This window comes from Stylophora pistillata, chromosome 11 (genome assembly GCF_964205215.1).
Source record: "Stylophora pistillata chromosome 11, jaStyPist1.2, whole genome shotgun sequence".
In the NCBI taxonomy this organism is placed as follows: domain Eukaryota; kingdom Metazoa; phylum Cnidaria; class Anthozoa; order Scleractinia; family Pocilloporidae; genus Stylophora; species Stylophora pistillata.
The window spans coordinates 16894912-16922867 of NC_142529.1; the positions used below are offsets into that span (position 1 = coordinate 16894912).

At 39.4% G+C, this 27956-nt stretch overlaps 1 protein-coding gene and 1 long non-coding RNA gene across 5 annotated transcripts in view; one reads left to right on the forward strand and one right to left on the reverse strand.

Annotated features, from left to right (window-relative positions):
- The window catches only part of LOC111339065 (lactadherin), a 38145-nt gene extending 10394 nt beyond the window's left edge, over positions 1-27751 (reverse strand). For 2 of the 3 annotated variants that reach the window (XM_022945639.2, XM_022945637.2), the window contains exons 1-3: positions 7193-7603; positions 6489-6630; positions 5327-5643 (exon numbers count right to left, since the gene is read on the reverse strand). In XM_022945639.2, coding sequence (XP_022801374.1) covers positions 5327-5643; positions 6489-6630; positions 7193-7603 — 870 coding nt within the window. Of the gene's footprint in view, positions 1-5326; positions 5644-6488; positions 6631-7192; positions 7604-12802; positions 12863-13009; positions 13093-26543; positions 26597-27638 lie in introns of those variants that run through there. The other variant, XM_022945642.2, reaches the window with a different exon arrangement.
- Positions 71-5489, forward strand: LOC148720337 (uncharacterized). 2 transcript variants are annotated; one of them, XR_015993127.1, is made up of 4 exons: positions 71-543; positions 1177-1292; positions 3739-3782; positions 5352-5489. It is a non-coding gene; the product is annotated as an uncharacterized LOC148720337 (long non-coding RNA). The 2 variants fall into 2 exon arrangements; XR_015993128.1 differs by lacking the exon at positions 5352-5489 and adding an exon at positions 5192-5333.
- Positions 27752-27956: the final 205 nt, after the last annotated feature.

Below are 27956 nucleotides of genomic sequence, written 5' to 3' on the forward strand. Positions count from 1 at the left end.
TGGAGTTAGAAGTACAGAAAGAGATACCTTAAGATGGTTGTAAACTTTTACGTGTAGTGTATTACCCATTGGCGCATGCGTACGAGAGTTGTTGTTCGTTGTCCGCCATTAAACTGTTGAGTTAATGTGTGCTGGTTTAATCCGAGTGTTACTAGTTAAATCCGAACCATCCGGGCGGGATACTACAACTGGCGACGAGGAAAACCACTTATTGAATGACCTATATTGTAGTTTGAGAATGGCTGTCGCAATTACCACTGATTTAGGTGGAATATCTAACTTCGATATTCACGGGAATCCTACAACTGTTGGAGCACAATGGAAGAAATGGAAGCGATCATTTGAATTATTCTTCGTTGGAAAAGGAGTAAAAACGCAGCGCAAAAGAAAGCCCTTCTTCTTCACTGTGAGGACCACTAATGCAAGATGATCCCTCTACGTTTCCAGAAGCTCGAGAACCTGACGAAGGTGAAACTGTTTACACAGTACCGATTGATTGGTTCTGTGTAACGAAAGATTCATTGGTCCATTGTTGCCTTTGAGGTATGGTGAAAAATTTATTGCATTTAAATCATCAAGTAAATGTCTAGGAGTAACTAGACAGTAATCTTTCTTGGCAAGAACACTCCAGAAGTTTGTTAAAATCTTTTAATAAGAAAATAGCAGTCCTCAGAGGAATTAAATTCTTGCCATCACCCATTCTACAGACCATTTATTTTAGGACTGTACTTCCAAGTGTCTTATACGGAATACCAGTATGGGGTTCCTGCTCACCTGCAGTAATGGATGATCTTGAGCGTGCTCATATACGAGCTTCTAAACTTATTTTTAAACTTTCAAGGAATTAGAATGCTGATCAATTAAATAAATTGAAAGGCTGGAACAACTTATCTTTTTACTACTAATAATGATAATTTACATTTATATAGCGCGGACCTCTATATGAATATACTCAGTCACGCTTCACAATATCGTAAGATAAATTATGGCAAAAGTAACTAAGATATAAGAACCTATTGGAACCTACAAGTCTATGCACTCAAAGAGAACAATAGCTTAGCTAAGTGAATAAGAAACATGATTAAAAATAAAAATCTATTTGAAAGCTAGATTAAAAAAATGAGTTTTGATAGCAGTCTTGAGTGTCCAATGTCTTTATGTTACAAATTGTCAAAGGTAATGCATTCCAAAGAAGAGGTGCAGCTGATTGGAAGGCATGATCACCAAGGGTTGGACGGTTATTTGTCCAAGCATATGTACCAAAGTCCTCTTGGCTACATCGTTATGTGAAGGTTAGAAGAGTTACAAAGAATATTTGTAAGCTTAATACAAAGAGGATAAGATAAATAAAATTACAAAACATGATAAGAAGTATTTGTTGAATTGTTCAGTGAGGGTATATCAGAGGACAATGAAATTGAAGTATAGAGCAAGGTGGTATTTATCAAGGTTTTCTTGTAATAGACCCTTGTGTCTTTATATATGGCACTAATTTTATGGCCAAGCTAATGAGTTGGTATTTGGACAAAATTCAGGACAACAATGTGTTGCAACGAGTTCATGCTCCTTGATTTACAATAACAAACAAGGAATCAATTCTGCTAATGATCTCTTGTCAATAATGAGTATTGGAAATCAGTTGTATTCAAGTTTCTCTCAGTTAACCAGACAATCAGTTTTAATGCAGACAGAATTACCCACACTTTTAAATGTGTTAAAGACTGAAGAGCCTTTCAATCACTTTTATCCGAAAATTTCAACGATTTTGTCTTGACAATAGGATGTACTGCAGTTGCTATCTATTGTAAAGGTAATGTGGGCTTGAAAATATTCGATTCTCATGCAAGGGATATTTATTGTAGAAGCCATCCTTAAGGTACATGTGTGCTGCTTGAAGTATCACTGAATAGCTAAGTACATTGTTTTCAGAGTATACATAACAATGATGTATTTGAGTTGAAAGGGGTGAAAATTAACAGAGTTCAAAATAGTACCCTTTTTCAGAGTCGTGCTTGTGAAACCAGAAAGTTCAATGTGAGTTGTGCTGTGGCTGTCTATTCACTCTGCTACTACGTAATAAAATCATATAGTTATTGGAATTCAAACACCTTATCTAATGTTATTCAGTATGGCAAAAGATTTTATGAAAAATCAATTCTTGAAAATCTTGTCAGAAATAATGGTGAATGCACAGGGTTTTTGATGTGGTTTTCAGTGTTTTGTATGACATGTATTTTTAAACCTACAAAAAGGTCAAAATGTGTGTATTCCCTCTTGGTATTTAATGAAGGTAAAATGCCTCCAAATGAATATACTAAAACTGTAAATAGCATGACTACTTCTCTTGTTGTGGCCATCAACAATATTCAACTGATATTCAGGTATTTTTCTCTTATAAACAATATGAACTACTGAACATTAATATTGCTTCAATCTACTGATTTCTGACAACTCCCTCTGGGTGATCATTTGGCAATATACTATGACTCAGTACCAATAATAGATGAAGAGTGCCCTTCTCCTTCCAGTTAAAGGCAAATACATATTAACCTATTCAAGGTTTGTAAAAGCCTTGAAAATCCTTGAAGGTGCTTGAATTTAAAAATAAAAAATTCAAGGCATTGAAAATACTTGAATTTGCAATGCTTTTTCTAAGCAATTTTCAAGTTGAAAATAACTACTTTCATGGGAAAGCTGAGAAATAATATTGAATGATTTTAAAATTGCTTGTGCAAACCTTTCCAAAAGTGGTCCTTCAATTTTCTAAAACTTGGCCTTCAAAGTCATTGAAAAGTCCTTGAATTTAAACCCTTGGAATCTGTAGTAACCTACTCCTATATAGTAATATATTATTTTGATTGTTATCTAGTACCATAACAGCATTCATTACACTCCAGCAAACAAAAATAAACACAAGTAGACTTATTCATGACCAGCAAAGACGGAATTGCATGACGACAGTAACAGTCCTCTAAAGATAACTTCAGATATGCGATATTGAAAGCCCGAGTTCACGCAGCTATATGTCTAGTCACACTAGTTTTCATTCCAGGATCTATTTCAAACAAGGGAGAGATTGTAGGGTATTACCCATTGGCGCATGCATAGGAGAAGTGTTGTTAGAACACGTTGTCTGCCATTAAACTGTTGAGTTAATGTGTGTTGGTTTAATGTGAGTGTTACTGGTTACATCCGAACCATCCGGGCAGGATACTACATTACGCATGTTCAGTAATCATTAAAATCAATAGTTCATTGATGAACAGTAACTTCCAGCTGATTATGACAGATAAAAATGTGAAGGTGTAGTCTGATCGTCCGGGTGAGTGTAGTCCTGAGAAGGACTGTTGTCGGTGGCAGTGACTGACGTTTCGACAACCTGTGCGGAAGTCATCATCAGAGTCAAGTGAATGATTGTTGTCAGTATAATGTTCTTATTCCAGTTCGTGTGAAATGATCGGTTGGTTTTGCCGTGATGTGATTGGCTGTAAGACTCAAGTGACGCAAGTCGCTCGTGGTTGGTCTGTTTCGATCTGTCAGTAAAGTTAGGTCGTTCTTTTTCGGTCGTTTGTGATGTTTATGTCATGAATGAGTCACTGACAACAGTCCTTCTCAGGACTACACTCACCCGGACGATCAGACTACACCTTCACATGTTACCCCCGGGTTCAAACCATTTACTGCACAGATAAAAATGTTATTAGCACTCTGGAAACACATAATTTTGTTTTCTTACAGTGTATCTAGGTGGCTTCTGGATTGTAACCGTATTTTGAACATAGGTAAGTTATGGTGTTGAGGGTATAGGAAAGAGGAGATTATGCCAAATGATTTTGGATATGATGAATATATGAAGTTCATATATTTTGAACTGCGGTTATAGATACGTATGATGCATGATCCTCGCAGTAGAGAGCGCTATTTATGCAATAGCGAAAATCAGACCTCTGCTATATTAATGCAGTGCTCTACCAATTGAGTTAACGAGCCAAAAAAAAAAAAATCAGGCCTGTATGGGATTCAAATCACTGACCTCTGCGATCTAGTGCAGCGCTCTACCAATTGAGCTAACAAGCCAACTGGGAGCAGGCCGTTAAGATGATTCGTAATAAACCCGTGATGATAAATCAGTTATGATGAATATATGAAGTTCATATATTTTGAATAGGCCTGATTTTTTTTCAGGTCGGATTTTCACTATAGCATAAATAGCGCTCTCTACCACGAGGATCGTGCATCATACGTACCAAATGATTTTATCTCAAAACATTCTGTAGCCCGCAGCACGGGCGTACTCTTTGGTGATGCGAATTCAGAATTTAAGGACATTTAGTGTCTATTATATAGTTGTATTCAGTTAGACACTTTATAGTGCTCCCATGAAACTCAGCACTAGGAACACTCTGTCAATATACTTAGCTTGTGCTTTAAGATCCGATGAAGCTCCAGCCAAGTTAAGTTATTCCTTATATGTACCTCCAACCACAGGCAACCCAAAGGTCTTTTATTTTATTTTATTTTATTTTATCTTTTTTTTTTTTGGGGGGGGGGGGTTAAAAGTTATTAAATTCAATCTTAAACCCCACAATCACACACATGCAGTATTCCTGGGCTGCCTGAGCCCTAACATCTACCCATAATTGTCTTTTCATGACTTCTAAGAGTCCTTTGAAGTGTAATAAGTTGATTACAAAAGTGTCTCACAGAGCTTCCTACCAAGCACTTATTCCAGAAGAGTCATTTGTGTGATAAAGTAACAGTACAAGCTATCTCTAACTTCACGCGAAACCACAGATACACATACATGCCATCTACTGACTGTGGAATACAATATTACAGTGAAGAAAGGAGAAAGTCAACCAGAGGAGATCTTGGCCTTGTGATTCACTGACTGCAAAAAGAGCCCTTTCCTATATATAAATCACACTAATTTACACAGCATAACCAATTAAATTGAATGTTTATAGCAAACACAGGTGTGCTATAAAAGAGAGGATGGTTAGCGAGTTCAATTCCTACAACAATCATCCTCTCTCCTTGAGAGACATTAATACACTCTTAAATCTAAATACCCTGCTCCACTTTATACATATAGTAGTCTAAAATTTAAAAGGATCACTTAGTATTACTGAAAATTAGCTGCAGAATGCAGAGTATGAATTAACATCATATTCCGATTGTGCTTTTTAAGGTTACCATCTGTATAATTTCAAGTAAAAAGGAAACTTTTATCATCAAGACTGAAAGTTGACAATGAAAAGAAACATTGATTATGCATCCTACTCTTAACTCAGAACATTCAGCAAGTACAATGAAAGCAACCAACCTTTGCTCTATTGTTTTCTTGGTAGGTGATAAAAGTGACACCATCATGAGATAATTGTATTTTGTACTTTGTTGTCCATTCTGATGTGCGTGGACTTCCCTGAGTAGCCACTGCACAGATGACATACTCGCACAGCAGGTCAATTTGTAGGTAATCGCCAGGATCGTTTCTTACTGTTGGTCCCCATCCCCTTCCCATATTGTTATTCAGTCGACCATTTTCAGCTTCATAACGAAAATCATACATTGAGGAGGCTGTGAAGCTACTGTCTGGAATTTTACCACCATAATGCAAACCAATGGCCGTAAAATAACAAGCTGCAGATAAAAATATCAACAATTATTAGTCTTCATATCTTTTCAATTTATATCTTCTGCGGCATGTAAAGGATCCCACCTCAAATTACTGGTAACAATCCCCATCATAATTATACAATTGTAAATATATCGAATACAAAGATTTCCTTTCAAAGTGAGTGTTTGAGCACTTCATGATAGATTTACAATTAACACTTTTTGATGCATTAATAGAGCAAGTTGCATAATGGCTAAATAAGTTAATAAACCAACTTTTACTGTTGAAATGTCTCTAAAGCAATATCTCAAAATGAATTTTTTGTGCTAGATGAAGCAACTTACAGAGTTGTCAATCCAATGTTGACTTCATGAGCAGCATATTGAAACAATAATGTTCGTCAGTTAATTTGGTTTATTTTCTCCTGTTACAATCCTTCAAGTCAGATTAGGACTTAAAGCTCAGCTTTTTTGAAGATTGCCATTTTGTTACCTCAAGTATTGAGAGTATCCAAAAATTAAGTTAAGTCAACAGAAAAGATAAATCTATAATTTCATCACAGAAAAATTATCTCCACTCGTGAACCCCACTATATTTTTAGGCCAGAAACTCAGACTGCTAATCAATACTTATAATCACTTAATTACTACAAGGCTGACAAAGACAGGTCCCCAGGTTGGCAAATTTGACCACCAAAATGAGTAATTAAAAGAAAAACCTTTACTTTTTTTCCTTAATTTTCCTCTGGTGACAATTTCGTTTTCTGGTAATCATAAAATGATTTGAGGTTGATAAATGGCCTATTTAAAAAATGTTGAGCTTTAATCTCCATAAGCATGCAAGGGTACATTATAAATTCTATGCTCACCTTTTTTTTCTACTCCAAACATCTCTGTTCTCATACACACCCCACCCTCTTGTGTTTTTGGCAGAAAACGCAGATATCTTGTCAACACTCCATAAACAACATGCTTCACTTCTGAGTTCCTGTCGTTGTTTCCTTTTAAAATCTAACATTATAACAAACAGTTAATTTATCTGACCATAAATTTCGTTTTCTTACATGTTTGTGGAGATATAAGAGCATGCACACGCAATGATATCCACAGGTATAAAGCAACAGTCACTGAAATATTATTAAAGTACATGTACTTAAAAATTTTACTTCATGCAATCAGGACTTTCATTTATGATCATTATCAACTGAAGCATAAGTTCCTTTTCAGTATAGTTATTGCCCACTTAATCAGACCTGAACATGATTTACATTTGTGTGAGACACTTTAAGTATACCTGTACCCTACATCAACAACAAAGAAAATGATTTAACTTGAGCAGTCTACTTAAAGTGTACTTCAAAAATGGTACTGCAGTTGTACTTGTGTAAGTGCAATACTACTGAAGTATTGTTGAAGTATGATTACAGTATAACTATTATTAATGCAGTATAATTGTAGTATACTTCAAGGTTATCTTTTTCGGTAAGGGGCAGTTAAAAAAGTACTATGAGTAATGAGAATATTTTTAATCTTCCGATAATTTCTTCCTTTCTGAGCAGTATTTGTTATATACCTTAGCTTTTCCACCTTCCTTGTATTCTGTCCAAGTTGTCCCATTTGTGGATAATTGCAGTGTATAATTCTTCACCCACTGATCTGCTTGAGAATTCCCTTGAGTTGAAACAGCACAGATGACATGAAGTGTCTGTAGATCAATCTGCAGATATGGGTTGGTGTCACTGGTTCCTGCACACCATGATGATCCTGATGTGTAGTTGAGTCGACCATTCTTGGCTGGTGTGCTGGCATTACGTACAGAAGAAGCAGTCATGTGACCATCTTGAATTGTTCCACTTCCCACTCCAAGATGTAAATCAATGCAGACTCCTAAAGAACCAAACCCTACATTGCAGTGTATAACATCTTCATAATAGTTATTGTAACAGGGATTTGACCACCACAAGTTAAACAGCACCTCCCCCATGAGGACCAACCACCATCAACTATCATCAAATTAATTAACATGATTAATATTTTAACATGACTATACTGCTAGTCCTTTCAACTTTGGAACCACATGAAATAAAGTAAGGTAAGGAATAAATTGGGAAACACAAACAGTAAAAGACTGCAAGTAGCTACTGGCAAAGCACACTTGTTATTTACCATAAATAAAGAACAAGAGGATGTATAATAACACCAGAAGGAAAGTGTTAATTGTTACAAGAATTTTGATAAGTTTTAGTTTCTCATTTCATTTTTTTGTAAAGCTTAAAATTTTCCATTTTTAGTTTTTGTGGATGGGAGGTATAAAACACTGACTTCTTACTCTCCCTGGGACAGTTATACATGTTGCAACATGAGAGTAGGTCCTTGACAATCCCTTCCACATCATGTGGTCCTCTACAATCCACCACCGCAAGTTACACTGCATGTCCCCCATGAGGACCAACCACCACCAACTATCATCATTTTAGAAATCAATTAACATTATTAACATGTTGAAATGATTAACATTACTGACATCTTGCCAGTTTTGCAAATGGTATATAATAATAGTTATTGTAACAGAGATTTGACCACCACAAGTGAAACAGCACCTCCCCCATGAGGACCAACCACCATCAACTATCATCAAATTAATTAACATGATTAACATTTTAACATGACTATACTGCTAGTCCTCTCAACTTTGAAACTATATCAAATTAACATGAACAATTTGGAAACAAAATAAACAGTCAAAGACTGCATGTGATTTAAACAGCAACGTGATCTCTCTCCTAATGATAAACAACTTCACAAAGCTTCCATGACGTACAGATCTCATCTATTGAGTTATTTATGCAGGAAAAAGTTTTGAAACAAATTATGCGACGGTGCATGCTGTGCGAAATTATTTGGAGATGCTTATTGTCCGTTGTAGTGTCACAGCAAGAACTGAAAAGATTGTACCTTTGGATCTACGTAACTCTCTGATCTACACGGTAAAATGCTATCTCTTTAAAGAAAAATATATTCCTTGAAGTTCCATGATGCACCGATTTAACATACTAAGATATATCTGCAAGGAAGACATTTGTCGAAATCGCACGCAATCCTGAAATGATTGTGAGATTCTTATCATCTTTAATACTATCTTCCGTAGTGTTATGGTATGAAATGAAAACATAATGTGTGGCTATAAGCCACAAATCGCAAAAGGAAAGAACTCAAATATGTTTTGAGTGCAAATGTTGAACTTCTAACTAAAGGGTATCCACCGCTTTTGCCCCCTATTGGATTCGCCTCTCAACTTATTCCATGTTCGCCCCCACGCTTTTCGAGTTTGAAGAGTTAGCGAACCTATGTAGACCGCTGACCGTTATACCGCGGGCTGAGTACTGGGGACGAGGGAAAAACTGATCGAACAGACATGCTTCCATCCTCGGAGACCCAGGGGCTGTGGGTCGATTTCGAGTTAGGGCATGAAGAGCCCCTGGGGACATTGTCTTACAAGACTAGTTCCAAATGGTCGCAGTCGTTCTGCCATCTGATTGGTGCCAGAAAATCTTTGTGTTTTTCTGCCCAATCAGAGTGAAGTGTGCTTTGGAGTCCTTTCGTGTGTTGTAACACGGACAAATGCTAATAGCTCAGTTGCTCGCTATGTTTGTTTGGGCCGTGCGACGCAGATTTGCTTGAGGTGAAAAGTCTCAGTCTCAGCACACAATGTAAGAGAAACTGATCAGATTGTCCGCGAAAATCATACCGGAAATTTTACTGAATACTTTCGCAGGTATCACTAGAGAACGTGTTTTAAAGTTTGCGAGGTTTGTATACAACACGATGGTTGTAGTCATTGATATGTTGCTTTAAACGTTAAACGAGACTTGAGCTTTTTGCTGTGACTGAAACTTTGCCAATCCCGTGAAGTTATTTCGTTGCACGGGCCACGTAGGTATGTCGAGCAACTGGTACTTGCGTAACTCTCTGTGCGTGCCAAAATCTAATTTCATCTTCGCTTGAAAAAAAAAGAAAAGCAAAGCGTGGAAACTTTTGCTTAGTAGATGTGGGTAGATGACCCTGGAATATTAAGCTGACATTCGCAATAAAGCAAACCTGCCCTTCCATCCATTATTTCTTGGTCTTTTGTTTTGTTTTTCCCGTTGAAAGCAGCATCGGATCGATTCCCAATGATCAAAGGTAGTTAACTTGGTCTTCAACAATCGACAGAAGAGGCGAAATGACAATGACCAAGGAACTAGAAGAGAATCCGTGGCCTTCCTAGCTCAAGAATTTCAACACTCTAGGCGGCAGTTGAAAGATTAAACTCTTTCCAAACCCTTTCGGTAACTGCCCGAAAAAACCTCTCCTTCCCACGATGTTCTCGTTAATAAGTTTTTGTTCAGATTTTAATTAGCTAACCGGAAACACAGCTAAGCTTTCTCTAAGCGCTTGCTGGAGGTCGTCCACGAACTTAAGCCGTATTGTGAACGACTTTACAACAAAGTGAAGATTAGATTTTGGCGCGCACAGAAAGCAGAAAGCTACGTAGGCGAAAGCGCCAGTTGCTCGACATACCTGCGTGGCACGTGCGACGAAATAACTTCACGGGATTGGCAAAGTTTCAGTCACAGCAAATTATGCAAAAAATCTAGAAAGATTTGAGCTCAAATCTCGTTTAACGTTTAAAGCGACATATCAATGACTGCAACCATCGTGTTGTATACAAACCTCGCAAACTTTAAAACACGTTCTCTAGTGATACCTGCGAAAGTATTAAGTATAATTTCCGTTAAGATTTTCCCGGACAATCTGATCGATTTCTCTTACATTGTGTGCTGAGACTGAAACTTTTCACCTCAAGCAAATCTGCGTCGCACGGCCCAAAACGAACATAGCGAGCAACTAAGCTATTAGTATATGTCCGTGTTAAAACACACGAAAGGACTCTAAAATACACTTCACTCTGATTGGGCAGAAAAACACAAAGATTTTCTGGCACCAATCAGATGGCAGAACGACTGCGACCGTTTGGAACTAGTCTCGTAAGACAATGTCCCCAGGGGCTCTTCATGCCCTAACTTGAAATCGACCCAAAGCCCCTGGGTCTCCGAGGATGACATGCTTCCTAAAAGTTAATGGTTATTATTTTATCTACTTTGCGTGCAACTCGTAGGAGAATAAGCCTACCATTACTTAATTTGTAAGTACACTACTGTTACTTACAGCTATACCTGTTGTTCTAGTAATTCTAGCTTGTATTTTCTATTGTAGAATTTCTTCTACATCGTTCGAAAATAAAGCTGTAACATCGAGAACTCTTCAGAGTTCGACCCCACCAAGTCGAGTTCGCCCCCAGATTGAGTAATGTCTATTTATTTTTTTCCAAAATTGCAAACAAGTTAGAACCAAAACAAGAATTGAATTTTAATAACCGACGTGTTGTTTATTTCACAGAAACATTTGCCCGAGTCGAAAACTCGACTCGCCAGTAAAGGAGAGGTTTTCTGCAAACAGAAAACACGCTTAAAACAAACGAAATTACAACATTAACAACTGAAATGAAAACTCACCGACTGTTCGAGCTAAGGGTTTTCAAACAATGACAATAAAACAGCAACCAAACATTCTCGAAAATGAACGTGACGATTTTTCCTCTCAAAGCACATGGGAGATTGCCCGGATGTTTACGTGAACATAGGCCCGCAATGGGAGTTACACGACGGTCATTTTGAAAGTTTATAAGTGCGTGGGAGACGGGGCGACCGGAACCAGACGGCCAGGTGTTGGTGACGATCTAGTTGTGTTCTAAATAGCTGGCAAAGGCTTTCAGCTGGTCAGAGCGAGGTTTCGCTTTCTTCTTCAGTCATATATTCACACATAAAGTTAAGCGAAATATCAGTTAAAATGTAACACCTTCGTTACTATTTCTCGAGTCTGGTTTCTATGATAGAAAACCCTATGAAGTGTGGAACGTATTCTCTTAGAAGTCTTAAATAGTCAAAACGTGGTTTCGTAAATTCATCATTCTTATTTTCATCGATAAAGCTAAACGAGGAAAGTATCGTTAAAAGTGTTACATATTCATGACAAGGCTAACAACTTAAACAATGCTGTCGGGATGAAAGCATGGTTTGCATCTTCTCAATTCTGGTTGCTACGACCGAAAACCCCACGAAGCGTGAAACGCATTCTCTTAACATTTAAATTTTTAATCAATACTGACGGTGATAACTGTCAATACTACTATCTACAGGAAAAGGAAAAAGCCACGCACATGAATTTCCAATTAGCGGTGAACAAAATCATTAAGACACTCATCTATGATAACAATAATAATAATAAGAGATAATAAGAGATTTTTCGTACCTAAGTTTCTTGTATTTATCAGATTATTAGATATATATATATATATATATAGTTATATTTATGTGTGTTTATATGTATATATATGTATTTTATTATTTAATTTTTATTTATTTACGTTTTCAAAGTTTAGGAAGATTCTATTCCTACGCGCAGCCTGGGCCACGTTTATCGCCCCAGTCTGTGTATGATCTTATGGCAAACATAATTTTTACAACTGTCAGATAATATTAATATATGCTAATTGAGGCTCCCCCATCGGGCCTTTAGCCACAATATCGACTAAGTAGTTGAAAATCCCCACTGGCAGGAGGCAGACCAGTGAGCTGTTTACAGAGTGTAGCTAGGGAGTTGAACCAGGGGCAACCAAGAACAAATTCAGTGAGTGGCAGGGTGGAGGACTTGAACTTGGGACACGGGATTACAAGTTCAGCAACCTAACTACTCGGCCATGCCGCCTACCGATTTGTTAACAAATTTCCATTGGAAAAGAAAGAAAATGATATAATTATTAGAAGTTGAAAAGCATTAATTTTCAAATTGAACTTAATTCACACTACTTTAAACTAGCCACACTTTTAAATTAATTGTTACCCCTGACTCATTCAGAAACATCCATTTGCCATGATAGTGGATTATTATAATTTCAATTATTACTACCAGTAGTTGTATATTTGAAATCAGGACTGAGAATTCTTATCAGCAATGAATAGGAAATTCTCATTTATTCCAAAAGGCAAACTGTCTTAGCCAATCACATTTCAGAAATTTCTCACCTTCTGAGGGAACCTGTTACACATTATGTGAGGATGATAAAAATAAATCGTTGGCATACCTGAGTATTGTTCCACAAATGACATTACTATCAGGAAAACGATTTGTGGCTGAAGCATCCCTTCCGGAAAATAAAGTGGTTTTTTAAATAACGTCAATGAAAGTCATAATCTTATTGGTTTATCACTTGTGTAAACTTCAAGTTGGCAGTTTTTATTTGGTTAAAAAACTAACAGAAGAGAAAACCACATCAATGTAGGACACTTACTGAGAGATGGAGGCTTCAACTAAATTTGTTTCTGGTTAGGTGATGATAATCCAAAAGCACATTTGTTGGCTTCCCTTATTTTCCTGCAAAGTGGTTATCACATCAAACTACATCATGAGGAAGTTCATTAAAACACAGGGGATACAAATCCACCTTATCACATACTCAAGTTTCATTGACCAATACCCTTTGTGATCAGTTCGCTCTCTCATTATTATTGTAATTAGGTTAGATTTAAAATAGCACATTCCAAAGCTTAGCCGACAATAATTGTTTGCTGCCTAAATTAAGTACATACAAAAAGTATTGCCAAAAAAGTGTAAAATGTTCATTTCTCTATTTCAAGCCCACTATGACGTTAAAATTGGAATTTTTACCATACATGGAGATATAATGCATTTTTACTCCTACGCATTAAGTTTTCCTTGACAGTGAAAGTAAAGACGCTAATTAATCATTTATTTATCTCGGTACAGTTTCCATCGCTTTTGGTGAAGAGTAAAACAGGGAAAATGTTTATCTGAATTCCTTCAAAAGTACACTAATTCTGGAACTGAAACAGTACACCTTGCTGGCTACAGTATCTAGTTTTAAAAAATGTCAAAATATCTGTGGGCCTCTACTTTTCATAGGGATAATTTGTGAATGAAGGTCAGATAAAATCCAGAAATCACAAAGCTTTAAGGGAGAGAACTCAACTGTGAACTTTGTATTGAGTGCAAATGTCAAAATACTAGGATACTCGGAAAAAAAGAACAGATGAGTGGCACTTTGAAACATCGGGTCAAAATTGGGTCAAGCTCGAAATTCTATAGTTACTCTCACTCACTCACTCGTCACGACACATTTTGTAGCTTCGCCTCTTGTAGAGGGTAGTAGCCACAAAAATTTATTAGGTTTCGTAGGGGGCTATTCGACTTGTCTACAAACATATACCTCAAGTCGTGTGCATATCATCCAGATTCTGAATGCTGCGCCTTCTTTCATGGAAGTTTGAGCAATTCCAAATTCTCTGGCGATATACTGCTATACTTCTTTGTCAATTGACTTGCCTGATAAACCGACCATTTGTCAGTAAAACGGCGTGACGCTTAATTGACCATGAGGTTTCCCTCGTTCGCTCCAAAGAAGACAAGAAACGGATATTTTTCGATATTTTTGGAAATAGCTGTGCATTTTGAAGTGAAGAAAGCAAACAAACAAACAAAAAACACCAAGACTGCAACTAAACGCACGGAGCATTTTTGACGGATCTAAGAGGACCTAATTTAGCGAAATTAGCGGAAAATAATGAGGGCTGACTTTTAAAAACCGAGGAACTCTGTTTTCGTTGAGGGCATTTTCCTATTTCCAGAGGTTTTTAAGGAGAAAATTAATTTTTTGAACATTTTTAAGGGGTGCACTAAGTTTTTGGAGGTTGTTCTGTAAAAGAAAAGCCGCAAGGAAAACGACGCCTCGAAGCAACAGAGAAGAAATCAACCAAGCGAACGACTCAAAATCAGTGTTTCCGCAGCAAAATCTTGCGCAAGCGTACAAGTTGTTCAGCTCTGTCGTCTAAGAGTATAAATGGGAATCGCAACTTGTCAGCGACAGTACAACATGTAAAACACAGTTGCAACGATACTCGCGCTGAAACTAAAGATTTTGAACAACTCGGTATCCATGCACTACAGCAATTGAAACAGGGACCTCATCACAGTTATTTTCCACAAACTGAGTTTTTTCTAGTCAGTTTTTTACATGCTTTGAGCATTGATATTTCTAGGTCTTGATGATAAAAAGCTTTGATAAGTGCTAACAAACTTTACCTCAAAGGGGTAGATGACAAAATGCGGAGCCCTACTCAACGGAGTACCCTGTGGAGTACCTAAGTGGAGTACCCCTAACAATCATGTAGTGGTAAAATAAAATACTTAATAAACGAGGATAATCGTTTAGATGTACATATCTTTATGTATTTTGAGCTTGCCAGCTCTCCGATTGTCACAGTATGATATGGTCCACGAATTGACCGCCATCTTGAGTTAAGCATTAAGCTGCTGGCCACTTCAAACGGTAGGCTTGAATGTAATCCATGAACGTTTGCTTTGATAGGCCGATTACCATCTATATTCATGATCATCAAGAGGCCAAAAGTACAGATATCCTTCACTCGGCAGGCGAAGCGATGAGGATACAAGCTTACATTTATAGGTTAAGTCTTCAAAAGAGTAATCTATGTGTTTAAACTGAATATCTCTTTCCCCATCTATTTGTAGCGTCATAATATTGAGATAGGTAAACAAATAAACAAGCAAAAAAACAGCGACGGGTCGGCAAAAAACTGCGACTAGGACCGTTGAGCACGAAAACGCAGTAAGCTTAAATATTTTACCTCCTGCAGAACTCAGTGTGTTTTGCTCATCGTATGGAGTTCTTTTATCTGTCCGTCAAAGGACTCATTCCACAGCGGTTAAACGAAGATGGAGGAACCATAAGACTGAGAGCTCTCTGCCTCCAAAAACACTGGACTGTATCGAGCTGTGACAATTGGAGAGCTGGCATCTTAACATGTACATCTACTTTTATGTATATCTAAACGATTTACCATGTTTATAGTGTACTTTTTTTTCTTTTACCAACACATGATTATGAGGGGTACTCCATTTAGGTACTCCATAGGGTACTTCATGGAGTACGGCTACGCGTTTTGTCATCTCCCCCTCAAAAGGTTTGTTTGGTGTCGCGTACACTGAGGAGTACAGATTTGAAATACTTCATGCTGTCGCTGATTAACCAACGGGCAGTCTTCTCAGTCAGCTAAATAATCTCCACGGACCAAGATCGTAGCTTGGGGGGTCCTGCGGAGCTGTCCGTGAGCCTTTTCCCCTTTGTAAGTCTTTTTTGTCACATTAAGTGAAACAATCTGGTGAATACCCTCTGTTTGACATGGTGTGACTCCCCCTTTGAAAAATACTAGCCCCTGTGGACTAGCGTTACTAGACCGAGTGATATCCTTTTTGTTTAATTCTTGGTGAGTTGCAACCTCAGGGGGAATTTTGGAGTGCTTTGACTTTCTCTTGTGTAAATCTCCGAGCAATTGTGTCATTTTCATCTTTTTTACTGTGTATAAGATATCCTGGAAAAGTAAAATTACAGAAAATAGTTTTGATAAATCGCTGTTCTTTTTCCTGAAGCAATCAAGATTACTTACTAACCACGAGGCGCTCCAGTTTGTTTTCTTTATCATTACATGGAAACATTGATTTATTCGACTGCACCGCAACGGTCATACGTCTCTCGCCATCACATCTTATGGACATTTTCCTAGTCTACCAGTTTTCAGATGATTCTAAGTATCTCGATCTCTGTCACTGGAAACTGACCACTGCCGGAATCTGTTCTCTCGACAAGAAGCTTGTATCAGTTACCAATTGCTATCGTTGTAACTGGGTTTTATATGTGGTACTACCACTTGTAGTCGAAATCCACAAATCAAAAAAAATTCGCACCTTTACTAGCGATTCGTTAAAAGCCAATGAACATAAACAAGTTAATTATACAGAACAGGAAAGCCAAACGAAATACAAATAAAACAGGCAAAATGACGGACAAAATAACGAAACTTACAAGATTATGTGGCGACTACGACGACTAAAACAGAATGACAACGGCGACAAGAAAACTACGGTAGAAGAAGCTATACCAAACAACTGGAACAATGCATAAAAAATTAACACGAAAATATAAAATGTGACGTGACCAAAAATGACTGGCGAACCTAACGAAATAACAAATATGCACGAAACAACCGAAAACGGAAAACAATGTTCGAAAGGCGTTAAATTGTAACCGAAGGTGAGGCGTCGTGACTACACCACTGCACGAGCGTTCGTAGTTTTCCAGCACTATTTTGTTTGTGTGTTTGTACGTTTTTTCTTCAGAATTCACAGAAATTTGCTAAAATATCGAGAAACTTCCGTTTCTTGTCTTCATTGCAACGAGCGATGGAAACTTCAAGGAGAAATACAGCGTCACACCATTGTGATGATGTACATGTTTATTGACAAATGATCGGTGTTAAGATGGTTTTGTGTATATCGGGCTTATCGGCTTATCGGCTTATCGGCCGACATTTTGAAAATGACATAGAAGCCTAGCAGTGTATTGTCAGAGGATTTGGAATTTCTTAATATAAATTCCCACGAAAGAAGGAACAGCATTCGGAATCTGGATGATATGCGCACGGTTTGAGGTACATCAGGGTTCTTGTTAAGAGCCGGTAACTGGCTATTTTTACCGGCTCTTCAAGTAAATGTTACCGGCTATTTCACCGAGACTCGGGAATGAAATATTTACCGAGGTTATCCAACGGGCCAAGGGCGTAAAACTGCGCCTAACAGAGATGCCACTCCTTCTTTTGGAGTGGGAGAGTGGACGGAAGAAGTGAAACAGGTGTTGCATTTGCCATCTCCAACAAGTTTGCTACCAAACTGACATCCCTGCCAACTGAACTGTCAGGAAGGATTATTCTTCTGCGTGCTCCAACAGGCAATGACCGCTACCTTACGGTCATCAATGTGTATGCACCCACTATGTTGTACCCAGATGAGGAGAAAGAAGATTTCTATGAGAAGCTAGCAGAAGTTGTCGACAGAGTCCCTATGGAGGACAAATTGTTCATCCCATACAACGTATGGTGGTACTCTGGGAAAATTTGGCAAAGGCAAGAAGAATTCCAGTGGTGATCTAATGCTACAATTCTGCACACAACGAGACCTGTGCATTACCAATACCTTTTTCCAGCAGCCAGACAAGAATTTCTTTACTTGGAGGCACCCTCGATCAAAGTACCCACACCTGCTTGACTATGTTGTTACTAGAAAGTCCTATATGCCTTAGATTCTATCAACAAAAGCAATGAGAGGCGCAGAGTGCTCGACAGACCACTATGTGGTTCGGTCCCAGCTCAGACTGCAATTGATATTCCCCAGAAGGAAGGAGCCTTCAAAGACACCATCAATGAAATTAAACACAGGGAAGCTGAAGAGCGAGAAACATCAGCAGGCACTGGAGGCAGCCATAACTGCTACTCTGGAGTCTGCAGACAACATTGGAGGAGAAGCAAGAAAAGTGGAGCAAATGTGGACACACATGAAAGAAACTGTGCTATCTACTGCTGTTGGAGTCCTTGGTCGGCCACTACGTAAGACCCCTGATTGGTTTCCAGAGAAAGAAGAAAGAATCCAGCCACTACTTGATGAAAAGACGAGGATCTACAACAGACATATGCGTGAAAACTCTGCTGCGACCATCATAGCCTTTAGTGAGATCAAGGCCAAGTTGCAAAGAGAGTTGCGGGCAATGAAAGACAAGTGGTGGAGTGAGAAGGCAGAAGATCTGCAAGTGATGGCAGACAAGAATGATTTTTACGGCTTATTTGAAGTTCTAAACGCCATTTATGGCCCATGAAGAAGCAATGCAGAAACATCAGCAGTGTCACCTGTTAAGAGCGCTGATGGTAGCCAGCTCCACACAGATCTGGAAGGCATCAAAACTCGGTGGAAAGAGCATTTCTGAAACTTGCTAAACCAGCAAGGCACAGTAGATCCAAGATCATAGTCATTGCTACAGTACTGGAGACAATGGGAGCCAACCTCAACAAAGGAGTCTGCATCAAGACTAGATCAGATAGGAAGCTCTTCAATCTGCTCACACTGAAAGCCTCAAGTAAGACCAGAGAACTCTGTGAGAGGGAATTGCTATATGCAGACGAATCAGCTTTGGTCGCTATCAGCCATCTAGACATACAAGGGATTGTGGACCGTTTTTCGGCTGCAGCAGCACTGTTTGGTCTCAAGATCAATGTCTCCAGAACAGAACTCCTCTACCATCCTCCTCCTGATGAACCCTCTGAGTGCCAAGAAGTGCTTGTCGATGGTGACGCCTTGAAAAAGTCTAGGCACCTCACTTATCTTGGTAGCGCAGTCATGAACACCAACTCTGCCGATCTGGAAGTTGACCTGCGCACTCAAACTGCCGCGAAAGCATTTGGCTCCTTGCAGAAGCGCTTGTGGTCTCGTCATGACATCAAGCGAAAGACGAAAGTAAAAGTCTACAACGCTGCCATCTTGCCGCGACTGCTTTACTCCGTTGAGTCAATGACCCTCTATCAACGCCACATCAAAAAGACTATCCAGAGTTCAGATCCGTCATCTGCGCCAGATACAAGGGATACGATGGCAAGATGGTGTACCTGACGTTTAACTCCTCAAAAGAGCGGAGACACCAAGCTTCCAAGCTCTCATCACAGCGTGACAACTTCGCTGGGCTGGACATGTACGGCGAATGCCAGACTCAAGGCTGCTAAAGGCAGTATTCTTTGGCGAGCGTCCCTTTGCAATTGCTTTATTATATCTACTTCTGCTTCGTCTTCGTCGGCGACACTGAGACCTGTGTTAGCAGAGGTGTCCTTGGTCGATCCATGCCCAGATTTACCATCACTTGGTTCCTTCCCTTTGGATATGACTTTATTTCTTAGCTTTTTATCTCAAGCAAAGCGCTACAGCTATCTTCGCTTTCTGCCACCTTGAGAATCTACTTAGTCTCTCGAGGATGTCGAAACTCTCTTCCACCGTGCTGGTATTAACTGTAATTTTCTTAACCTCCCGAGAATCGGGGTAGTTCTCGTTGTCTCGTTGTCTCGTTGTACGTAGTCCTCGTTGTTCTCTTCATTCAGCCGGCTGACTTGGGTTCTCTGGGGAAGTCAGGTCCCTTTATCCACTCTGATTTTTCTGCAAAGTCTTTCGGTGACATGCCCCTTTAACTTTTGTCTGCAGTATTCGACGTAGAGTCCACCTAGTGTTCCGGGGTAGTGTGACCATGAATGAATAAAAGTTTCTAAAAAAATTGTGGTGCTGCTTCGATGGGGGCTACATGGTAACTTGGTTATATCAACTAAGTTGAAATTGTAAATTGGCCACCGTAACGAGTTTAAAAAGATGACGTTTCGGGCGTTAGGCCTTCGTCAAAGCGAACGAAGGGCTAACGCTCGAAACTTCAGCTTTCTTAACTCGTCACGGTGGTCAATTTACAATTTCAACTTAGTTGATATAAGCAAATGACCATGAATGAGCTGAGCTCTATCGGCTACATAGACGTGAAAACGACTGGATTCCTTGCTTATAAATCCTAGAACGGCCTTACTGTTCGTCCAATAGGGTTCTGTAATGTTTCCATACTCCAATTCGTCCTTAAAGATGTCCCCAATCTTTAAAGAAAGACTGGCAGCTGCCAATGCGGGCCCCAGGATGCTGACTGTCTTCTTTGGCGTCACGCGAGCTTTACCCATAACAAACGAAACGTATACATTGCCCCTTTCGTCTTCCAGCCTTAAATAAGAGCATTGTCCGTAGCCATACGTTGAAGCATCAGACATGCAATGAAGTTGTACTGAAACGATCTTCCGAACCTGAGATGGCTTAAGACATCTTGGTACCTTCAACTTTTCAAGTTAGCAAAGTTCATTTCTCCATTTTTCCCATCTGCTGCGCGTTGCGTTGTCGGCTGGCTCGTCCCGGCTGTCAGAATGACAAATATCTTGCAATAGCTTCTTTACGACAGGTACTACAGGGGTATTGAGACCTAAGGGGTCATAAATTGAGCTGAATGTTGAGAGGATGCCTCTACGCTTACAAGGCTTGTCCTTAAGTTCTATCCTGAAGTTGAAATTATCCGCTTCGATGCACTGAGTAACTCCTAACGCTCTTTCGATGGGTAACTTGTCTTGATCCAGTTCGAGGCTCCTTACATTCTCTGCTCGGTATTCTTGGGGAATTGAGTTAATGATGTTTTCTGTGTTTCCCACAGGCTAAGTTAAGCTGAATCTTCCATTTTCACAAACTGCCTTGACATCCGCTGCCAGTTTAATAGCCTCGTCTTTTGTTCTCACCGATTTAAGAACATCGTGACCTAGAATTTCCTTTTAAGGGTGTCGGCTTTCCTAATGCCATACTCATCTTCGTTGTCATCCGCTCTACGTCTGAGAGCATAATTAGCACATGCAGGATACAACACTGTGCCAAATAAATGCACAGTCATACAATACTCTTCCACCTTCTTTTCCGTGTCTCAGTCTGGCCACCATAGAAACCTAAGAAAACTTTGATCTTCCTTTCTCACTCTTGCTTGAAAGAACATCTTTTCCATGTCTGCCATAGAGACGTACTTCTCTTGTCGGAATCTGGTTAGAACACCAGCCAAGTTACTGATAAGGTCTGGTCCTTGAAGCGATTTGGTTTTCAGAGAGTGTTTTACGAATGTCGCCGAGCAATCAAAGACCACTCAGTTTCACTTTCGTTGGTTTTTTGTGGGTGGTACCGGGTTTTTTCGTCTTGATCTTTAAATGCATCTCCCACCTTACGAGTATATCCTTTGGAAATTATTTCAGACATAAAGGTGGAGTGGTATGGGTAATACCTGGCATCGCATACCATACGCTTCTTAGGCTATTCAGGCGTTCCTTTGCTTGCGCATCGTTGCTTGGGAGCTAAACATTCTGATGTTTAAATAGGAGGGGCATCTCGTAATGCCTGTCCTCTAGATCGACAACGCCATTTTCCATTGTTTGGTAGAACTTGATATCATCACGTGACAATGCTGCCCCTTTTTCCCTCTTGGAGAAGTCCAATTTAAACATTCGCTGGACTGCCTGTGGTGTAATCTGATCCTTAACCATTCTTGGAGGGACAACATATCCACGGGTTGATAAGGAGGCGAGCGTACTGCGTATGGATCGGACTCCTCACCGTAAACAATTTCTATAGGTCATAAGGCACTTGGACAATTTAATCCAATTAGAATTAGAAGCCCGACCTCAATGTCTTCTATGTAGGGAAGTATTTTGGAATTGGGACTAACTTCCTTTAAAGGGGAATTCTTACTAGTCACATTAGGCCGTAGTATTTCGCTGCGGTCCACTGGAATGGTAGCGCCTGTAAATGTTCTGGGTAAGTCTAACATAACATTTTCTCCCTCTGGGAAAGCTACCACTAATCCTTCAATAGCCTTTGTTCTCACGCTACCTGTTCTGTGGAGGTTGTAAAAACTAGGTCAAGGTTACGCCCTTTAACACCGAGTAACTTTTCTGATTTCTCATTGACGAATGCTCCGCCACTGGCATTGATTAGCATGGCTTAAATTTTTATCCTCTTGGCTGGGCTCTCCTTGTGAAATAACCAGATAGGCAAAATCCCCATGTTGACTGGTCATGTTGCGAGCGGCAGTATGACCTGTACCAACTCGAGGTTTGTCTCTAGATAGATTCTTGTCGCTCGTGACGTTCGATCTCTTCATCCAATCGTTGGGTGGTGCTTGCTGCAAGTTTTACATCTCAAACTTTCGTTGCAGTGCTTTGTAATGTGCTGATAACTAAAGCAAACGAAGTTAGCTCAATGGATAGAGCACTGGACTGTTGTGCGGAAGGTCGAGGGTTCGAGCCCCGGCCGGACCAACACGCAGGGTCTTAAAATAATTGAGAAGAATTTGCTACCCTTCTATAGCATCGAGAAGTCGTTAGATATTCTAGTCTTCTCGGATAGGGACGAATAAATGGACGTCCCGTCTCCTGCAGGGTTGGGGTAGGATACGTTAATTTCCCACACACGAGATTACTGTGTGATGGATGTCCTCCCCTGGGGTGGGATGGGTGGGATATTGGAGCCTCGCTCTTTTGTGCGACCCTCACCACACTCTAGTGAAAGTGATTAAATAAGTATACCTTCTTTTGGAATATAAAGTTTCGCCGGTCACTCAAAGATTTCTTCAAAGTGTTCGCACCCATTCAGATTGTGTAGTTTCTTGCATAAATGCCACGTTTCGTTCCGTTGATATCCACTTTCTCGATATACTTTCGTGACTTTGCTTGTCTCTTCCTCCCTTTTTGGTATTTTTATGAACTTAACGTGAGTGGGCTTGTCTCGCTCTTCGCGATTGTACTTGCAAACACTTTCTTCCGAGAAAACGGGATCCATGGAAAGCTCGGCTTGTTCTCGCAAACATTGTGAAAACTCCTCAAATTCAGTGATTCTTCCTTTGACACTTGGTCCTACTGTTCTTCTCGGTCCATTTATTTCTCAAGTGTCGGGGTAATTTCTCCAGCTGTCCTCTTACATACATACATACATACATACATACTTTATTGTAACGCCCTAAAAAGGGTTTTCACGTCTTAGTACGTGAGCAGTGTTTAAATCACCTATATTTGACATGCCTTTCATTACGGACATCGGTTGCAATTAATCAAGGGCGATAGAGAAATCTTGTGGAGCTGAGTCATCGTTCGGTCTGATTGGTGTCCAGGAAGATAGCTTCGTGGTATGGGCGCCAGCTATCTTAAATGGGGCGCTGAATTTTCTCTTTAACAGCCCCTTAGCTTCTTCGTAGCATCCTTCTGATTTCCCATGCAGAGATCCGTGATTAAGTTCTTTAGCTTGGCCTAGAATATACAAACTTTCACAGGAGTCGTCAACCTTTGCTCCGATCAATGTTTCAAAGGCAGTCATGAATGAGGGAAATTCCATGGCGTCGCCATAAAACATAGGTGGCTCGCTTGATGGTAAAAGACTTCGAACTTGCCGGGTAACTACAGCTTGAGAAATTCCGTTTGCTTTCTTTGAATGTCAACAATATCCTGAAACGTAGTGTCCTTAGTTGGTAATAAGTTCGATGGCAAGTACATTGAGCAGCCTTGAAAGCCGTATAAATACTGTGGTGTTTGTGGAATCCCCATCGGTTGATCTCCATCCGAGCAGATGACTGCAGGCTGGGTTTGATATGATGTGTGCCTAAAGGATGTTCGTGGGGGTGTGTAATATTTCCCATAGTTGCAATGCCTTTACATGTTTCTAGGAAAAACGTTTCATCTGCTGATGTACATGCCATAATCGGGGTCGTGTACAGGGGTCCTTTCTGTTCTATTGTATGAGTGACGAAGGGATTTGCTTGAGGTGGACTTAGTGGCCTTGATACATACGTATCAGTAGAGCTTACATGAAACGACATTGGAGCAGGTACTGAACTTGAGAAGCTAACTGGTGATATAAGACGAAACAATTCCGTATCCATGGAAGACAAACGTGAACATGACAATTCGAAATTGATCTCTTCGAAACAATGCGAAGATTCCTTGTTGACGTTTTCCGTATCCGTAGACAACCTTGAAAACCATAAATCCGTTGCATTTCCGTCGACAAATTGAGTGAGCCACAGTTATCCGTGCAGATTAAACCACAATCCGTTGAAAAACTAACATGAGGTCGAGTTAAAACTGTTGCCGCAAACGGTGACAAACCGTGTAAAATGAAACCTTCACGAAGGCTTCGAGAAAACTCGCCCAAAACGTTACGACTCTTATCGCAACTTAAAGGCCGTTAAATCGTAAAACTGAACGATATAGAGAGAAGTAGGGAGAGGTTTTGATTTGGTGGCCTTGTGGCACCGGTCGAAGATGCCACCACCGCGCATGCACGAAAACTTAAAAGTCCCGCATAGCAACCCAGGCGACGGCCGAGCGTCGACCAGCCGCCACAGGCAATGTAGACCATCAAGTTCATGGGTTAAATCTTCATTTGAAAGTTCACGATACTGAGGTTTTTTTTTTTCATACTGCTCGATAAGGGGAGAAGCAAACAAACGAGTAACTATAATTGTGAGAAAGTGTTTCCACTCATTTGTTGATGAAATGATTGTTCACTCAGTTGTTACTTGTTATCTATTTTCAGCAGTGTAATGGCTGGGTATTAAATCATGCAGTCATCATGTTCTATGATGACTGCATGATTCAGGAGCAATTTATCATTGATAAAAAGAAAGGTCTTCAAGATTCTTTGATTTTTTTTGCAGCTAGGCAACTGCAATCTATTTAATATTAGTTATTTTGAAGGGTACATCTAGTTCAATGTCTTTAGAAATAGAAAATTACGACCAATATTTAGGAGTAAGTGGCTGATAAAAGAAACGCTAATCTTACACCCCACACCGATTTTTTCATCTTTTTTTGGAAAAATATCACTTGTCTCCTTCCAACCAATGTTATGAAGATATCTATCTCATGTTACCGGTTTGAAAATACATCATATGTTGAAGAAATCTTGCTTTTTTTGGCCAAATTCATTCCCCGCTGTCACCTCGCGAAATGACCTCCGCCATGTTTCCTTTCCATTGTTCTCGTGGCCAGACGAAGAGGCCCAGCATTCATTGAGAAACGTCACGGTTGACAACATGGCGTCCACACGTGGAAAACCTGCCCGTAAACCCCGGTGGGGGCCTATGCGGCCGGCACACCCCCAGCATGGGAGGAAGGTAACAAAGTTACCTGCTATTTCTTATTTGTTACCTCCTATGAAAAAACTTAGCAAGAACCCTGTATTAGATGTTTGTAGTTACGTCGAATAGTCCTCCATGAAAGCTGATCAATTTTTTTTTAAAGATGAAAGCAAGAATCGATAGTTTTCTTCCGGATATTGCTCAAAAGATAACAATCTTTCGAAGCCATGCGCATTCCGTCTGTCGTAAAGTTTTGCTGTCAAGAGCATTTGATATAAAAATCACCAAAACATGCCACATATGATTTTTGAGCTTACGCATTAAAAACTACAGTATTATAGCCAACTAGATGCATAGCCTGTTTCAGTTCAGAATCGGTGTACCTTTGAAGAAATTCATGACAGGACGGAAAATGCGTGCACTGTAAGTACCTCCCGTTGTCCCATACAAAGCCTTTGAAAAATTTTCTAAGGCTTTGAATGGGGACAACGGAAGGTACTTACAGTGCACGCATTTTCCGTCCTGTCATGAGGTAAGCCTTTTCTCTGTATCACCCTAATATAAGAAAATGACCGAAACTGTACCGAGATAAATAATTGATTACTATGTTCACATTCACTCTCTGGGAAAATTGAATGCATCAGTGTGAAGACGAATGATGTAACCATCTATGGTAGGAGTACAAATTTGATTGAGAGATGAAAATTTCATACTTTCTTGGTGATGTTTTGGTATGAAAATGAGTCCCCCTGGCCGCGAAAAAGCAGCCGTTATTACTACGGAAACAAGAGTGCTGCCACCTTTAAAAAGGGCATTTTTATGCATCCCCCTGAATGCCTAACTGTGTGCAAAATTTGAAGAGTGGGTTGAAAATTTTTAATTTCTCAAGATGTTTGAATCCTACAGACTAGTTCATAAGGTTCTTAGAAGTTTTTAGAACCTCCTCAAATGATTGCCAGCCATTATGTCGCCAAATGTCTCATCGTATTGCTTACTTTAAATATTACTTTGCATAATATTACCTCCCATAATATTGTGCAAAGTGCGTTTTCCGCCTTTGGTTCGTCTTGATCTGTTTTTTGTCCTGTTCTTCTCTTTTCGGCTTTTCATTTAGGTGATAAATTTTGAATTTCAAGATGCGAAATACCTCTTTCAAGAAGGTCAGCTTGGAGCGAAGTAGCATAATTCTAAATTTAGATCCCATAAACAAAACATCTTTACGTTTAACTACCTTCATGCCAGTTTACTTTGGAGCAGCAAGTAGAACGCTAGGTATCATTAATCCTGGTAATGAAAAAAAACAAACACGGTATTTCAGATGCAGGCCAGCAATCCACATGGGTTTTTTTTTTATCTGGTTAAAATTTGCAAAGTTCCTAGCGCCATGCCACATGGGCAAGATAATACTATTTGTGTTTAAATTAACAAACTGGGAGGAGGGCCCAGCTCTTCTTTTCAAATCCATTAAGTCTCAAATGGCCAAAACACGATCCTCATCGTGTGCTAACTTCCCTCTCTATGGTAGGTCATTTTGTGTTCATGAAAAGTGGTACTTAATGGAAGCTCGGTCGATTTGACGCAAAAGACCTGTAATTGAACTTTGTTTCAATTACAACTGTTCACAAATGAATGAATTCATTCTGAGCCACCTTTCCTGTGAAGATTCTGGCTCAAACATTTGTTTCAAACTCACTAGTAGACAGAACGCTTTTGAAATCTTAGCCTAGAACTTTTTGCTCTCAATTTACGAAAATTATAAAAAGGAAGTAGAAGGACCAAGCCTCTTAAAAACACCATCATTGATATGGGAAAGACGTCCTTTAAGCTGAGTTTTTTTTTTTTTTCAATGATGAAAATTCAAAGAACATTTTACTACCATTTCTTTCTTTAAAATAGGTAATTTTACGACTCTAACATAAAATGGAAGCTCGGTCATACGGGATGCCAGAGAACTGTAAATGTTTTCTCAACACAGCTGTGCACTGAAGAACAAACTCATTCTTAGTCGCGTTTCCTTTGAAGATAATGGCTGTCTCGGGCAACTGTGTCTTAAAATAGGTGGTATACACCACGCACTTAAACCTCTCACGTTGGAACTCATCGTTTTTCATCTACTAACATTGTAAACTTGCTATTGTGAAGGCTAAGCCTTCCTAACATCATCACTGTGAAATGGGAAAGCGTGCTTAAAGTTTTTCATTTTTATTTATTTTTTAATATATATTAAAATTCAAAGAAAATTTTACCAGCAAAAACAGGCCGCATCAATACTCGCACCATACCATTATTATTATAATAAAAAAATAATATATAAGTGTGTATTTACCTTTCAAAGTTGAGTTTCTTCAATGATGGAGTAATTTTCCCCCGAACTTAAGGCGTGAGAAGCACACTGGAAGCTTAAAGTGCTGCAATTATTTTGGCATATGGTCAAAACAAATACGTATAAAGTGTTGGACAACCAATTATCGCGGCTTTTGAAACAAAAGAGCAAAGGTTTTCAAGCATATCTAGTTTCGCTTTTAATTAAAATAAGCACAGACCAGCTGAAACCAAATGAGCACGGAATTGACTTTATCCGCGGGAAGAGTTCATTTATCATCAAACGCTTTTAAACGTCGTCCGATCCTAAATATCTATCAAA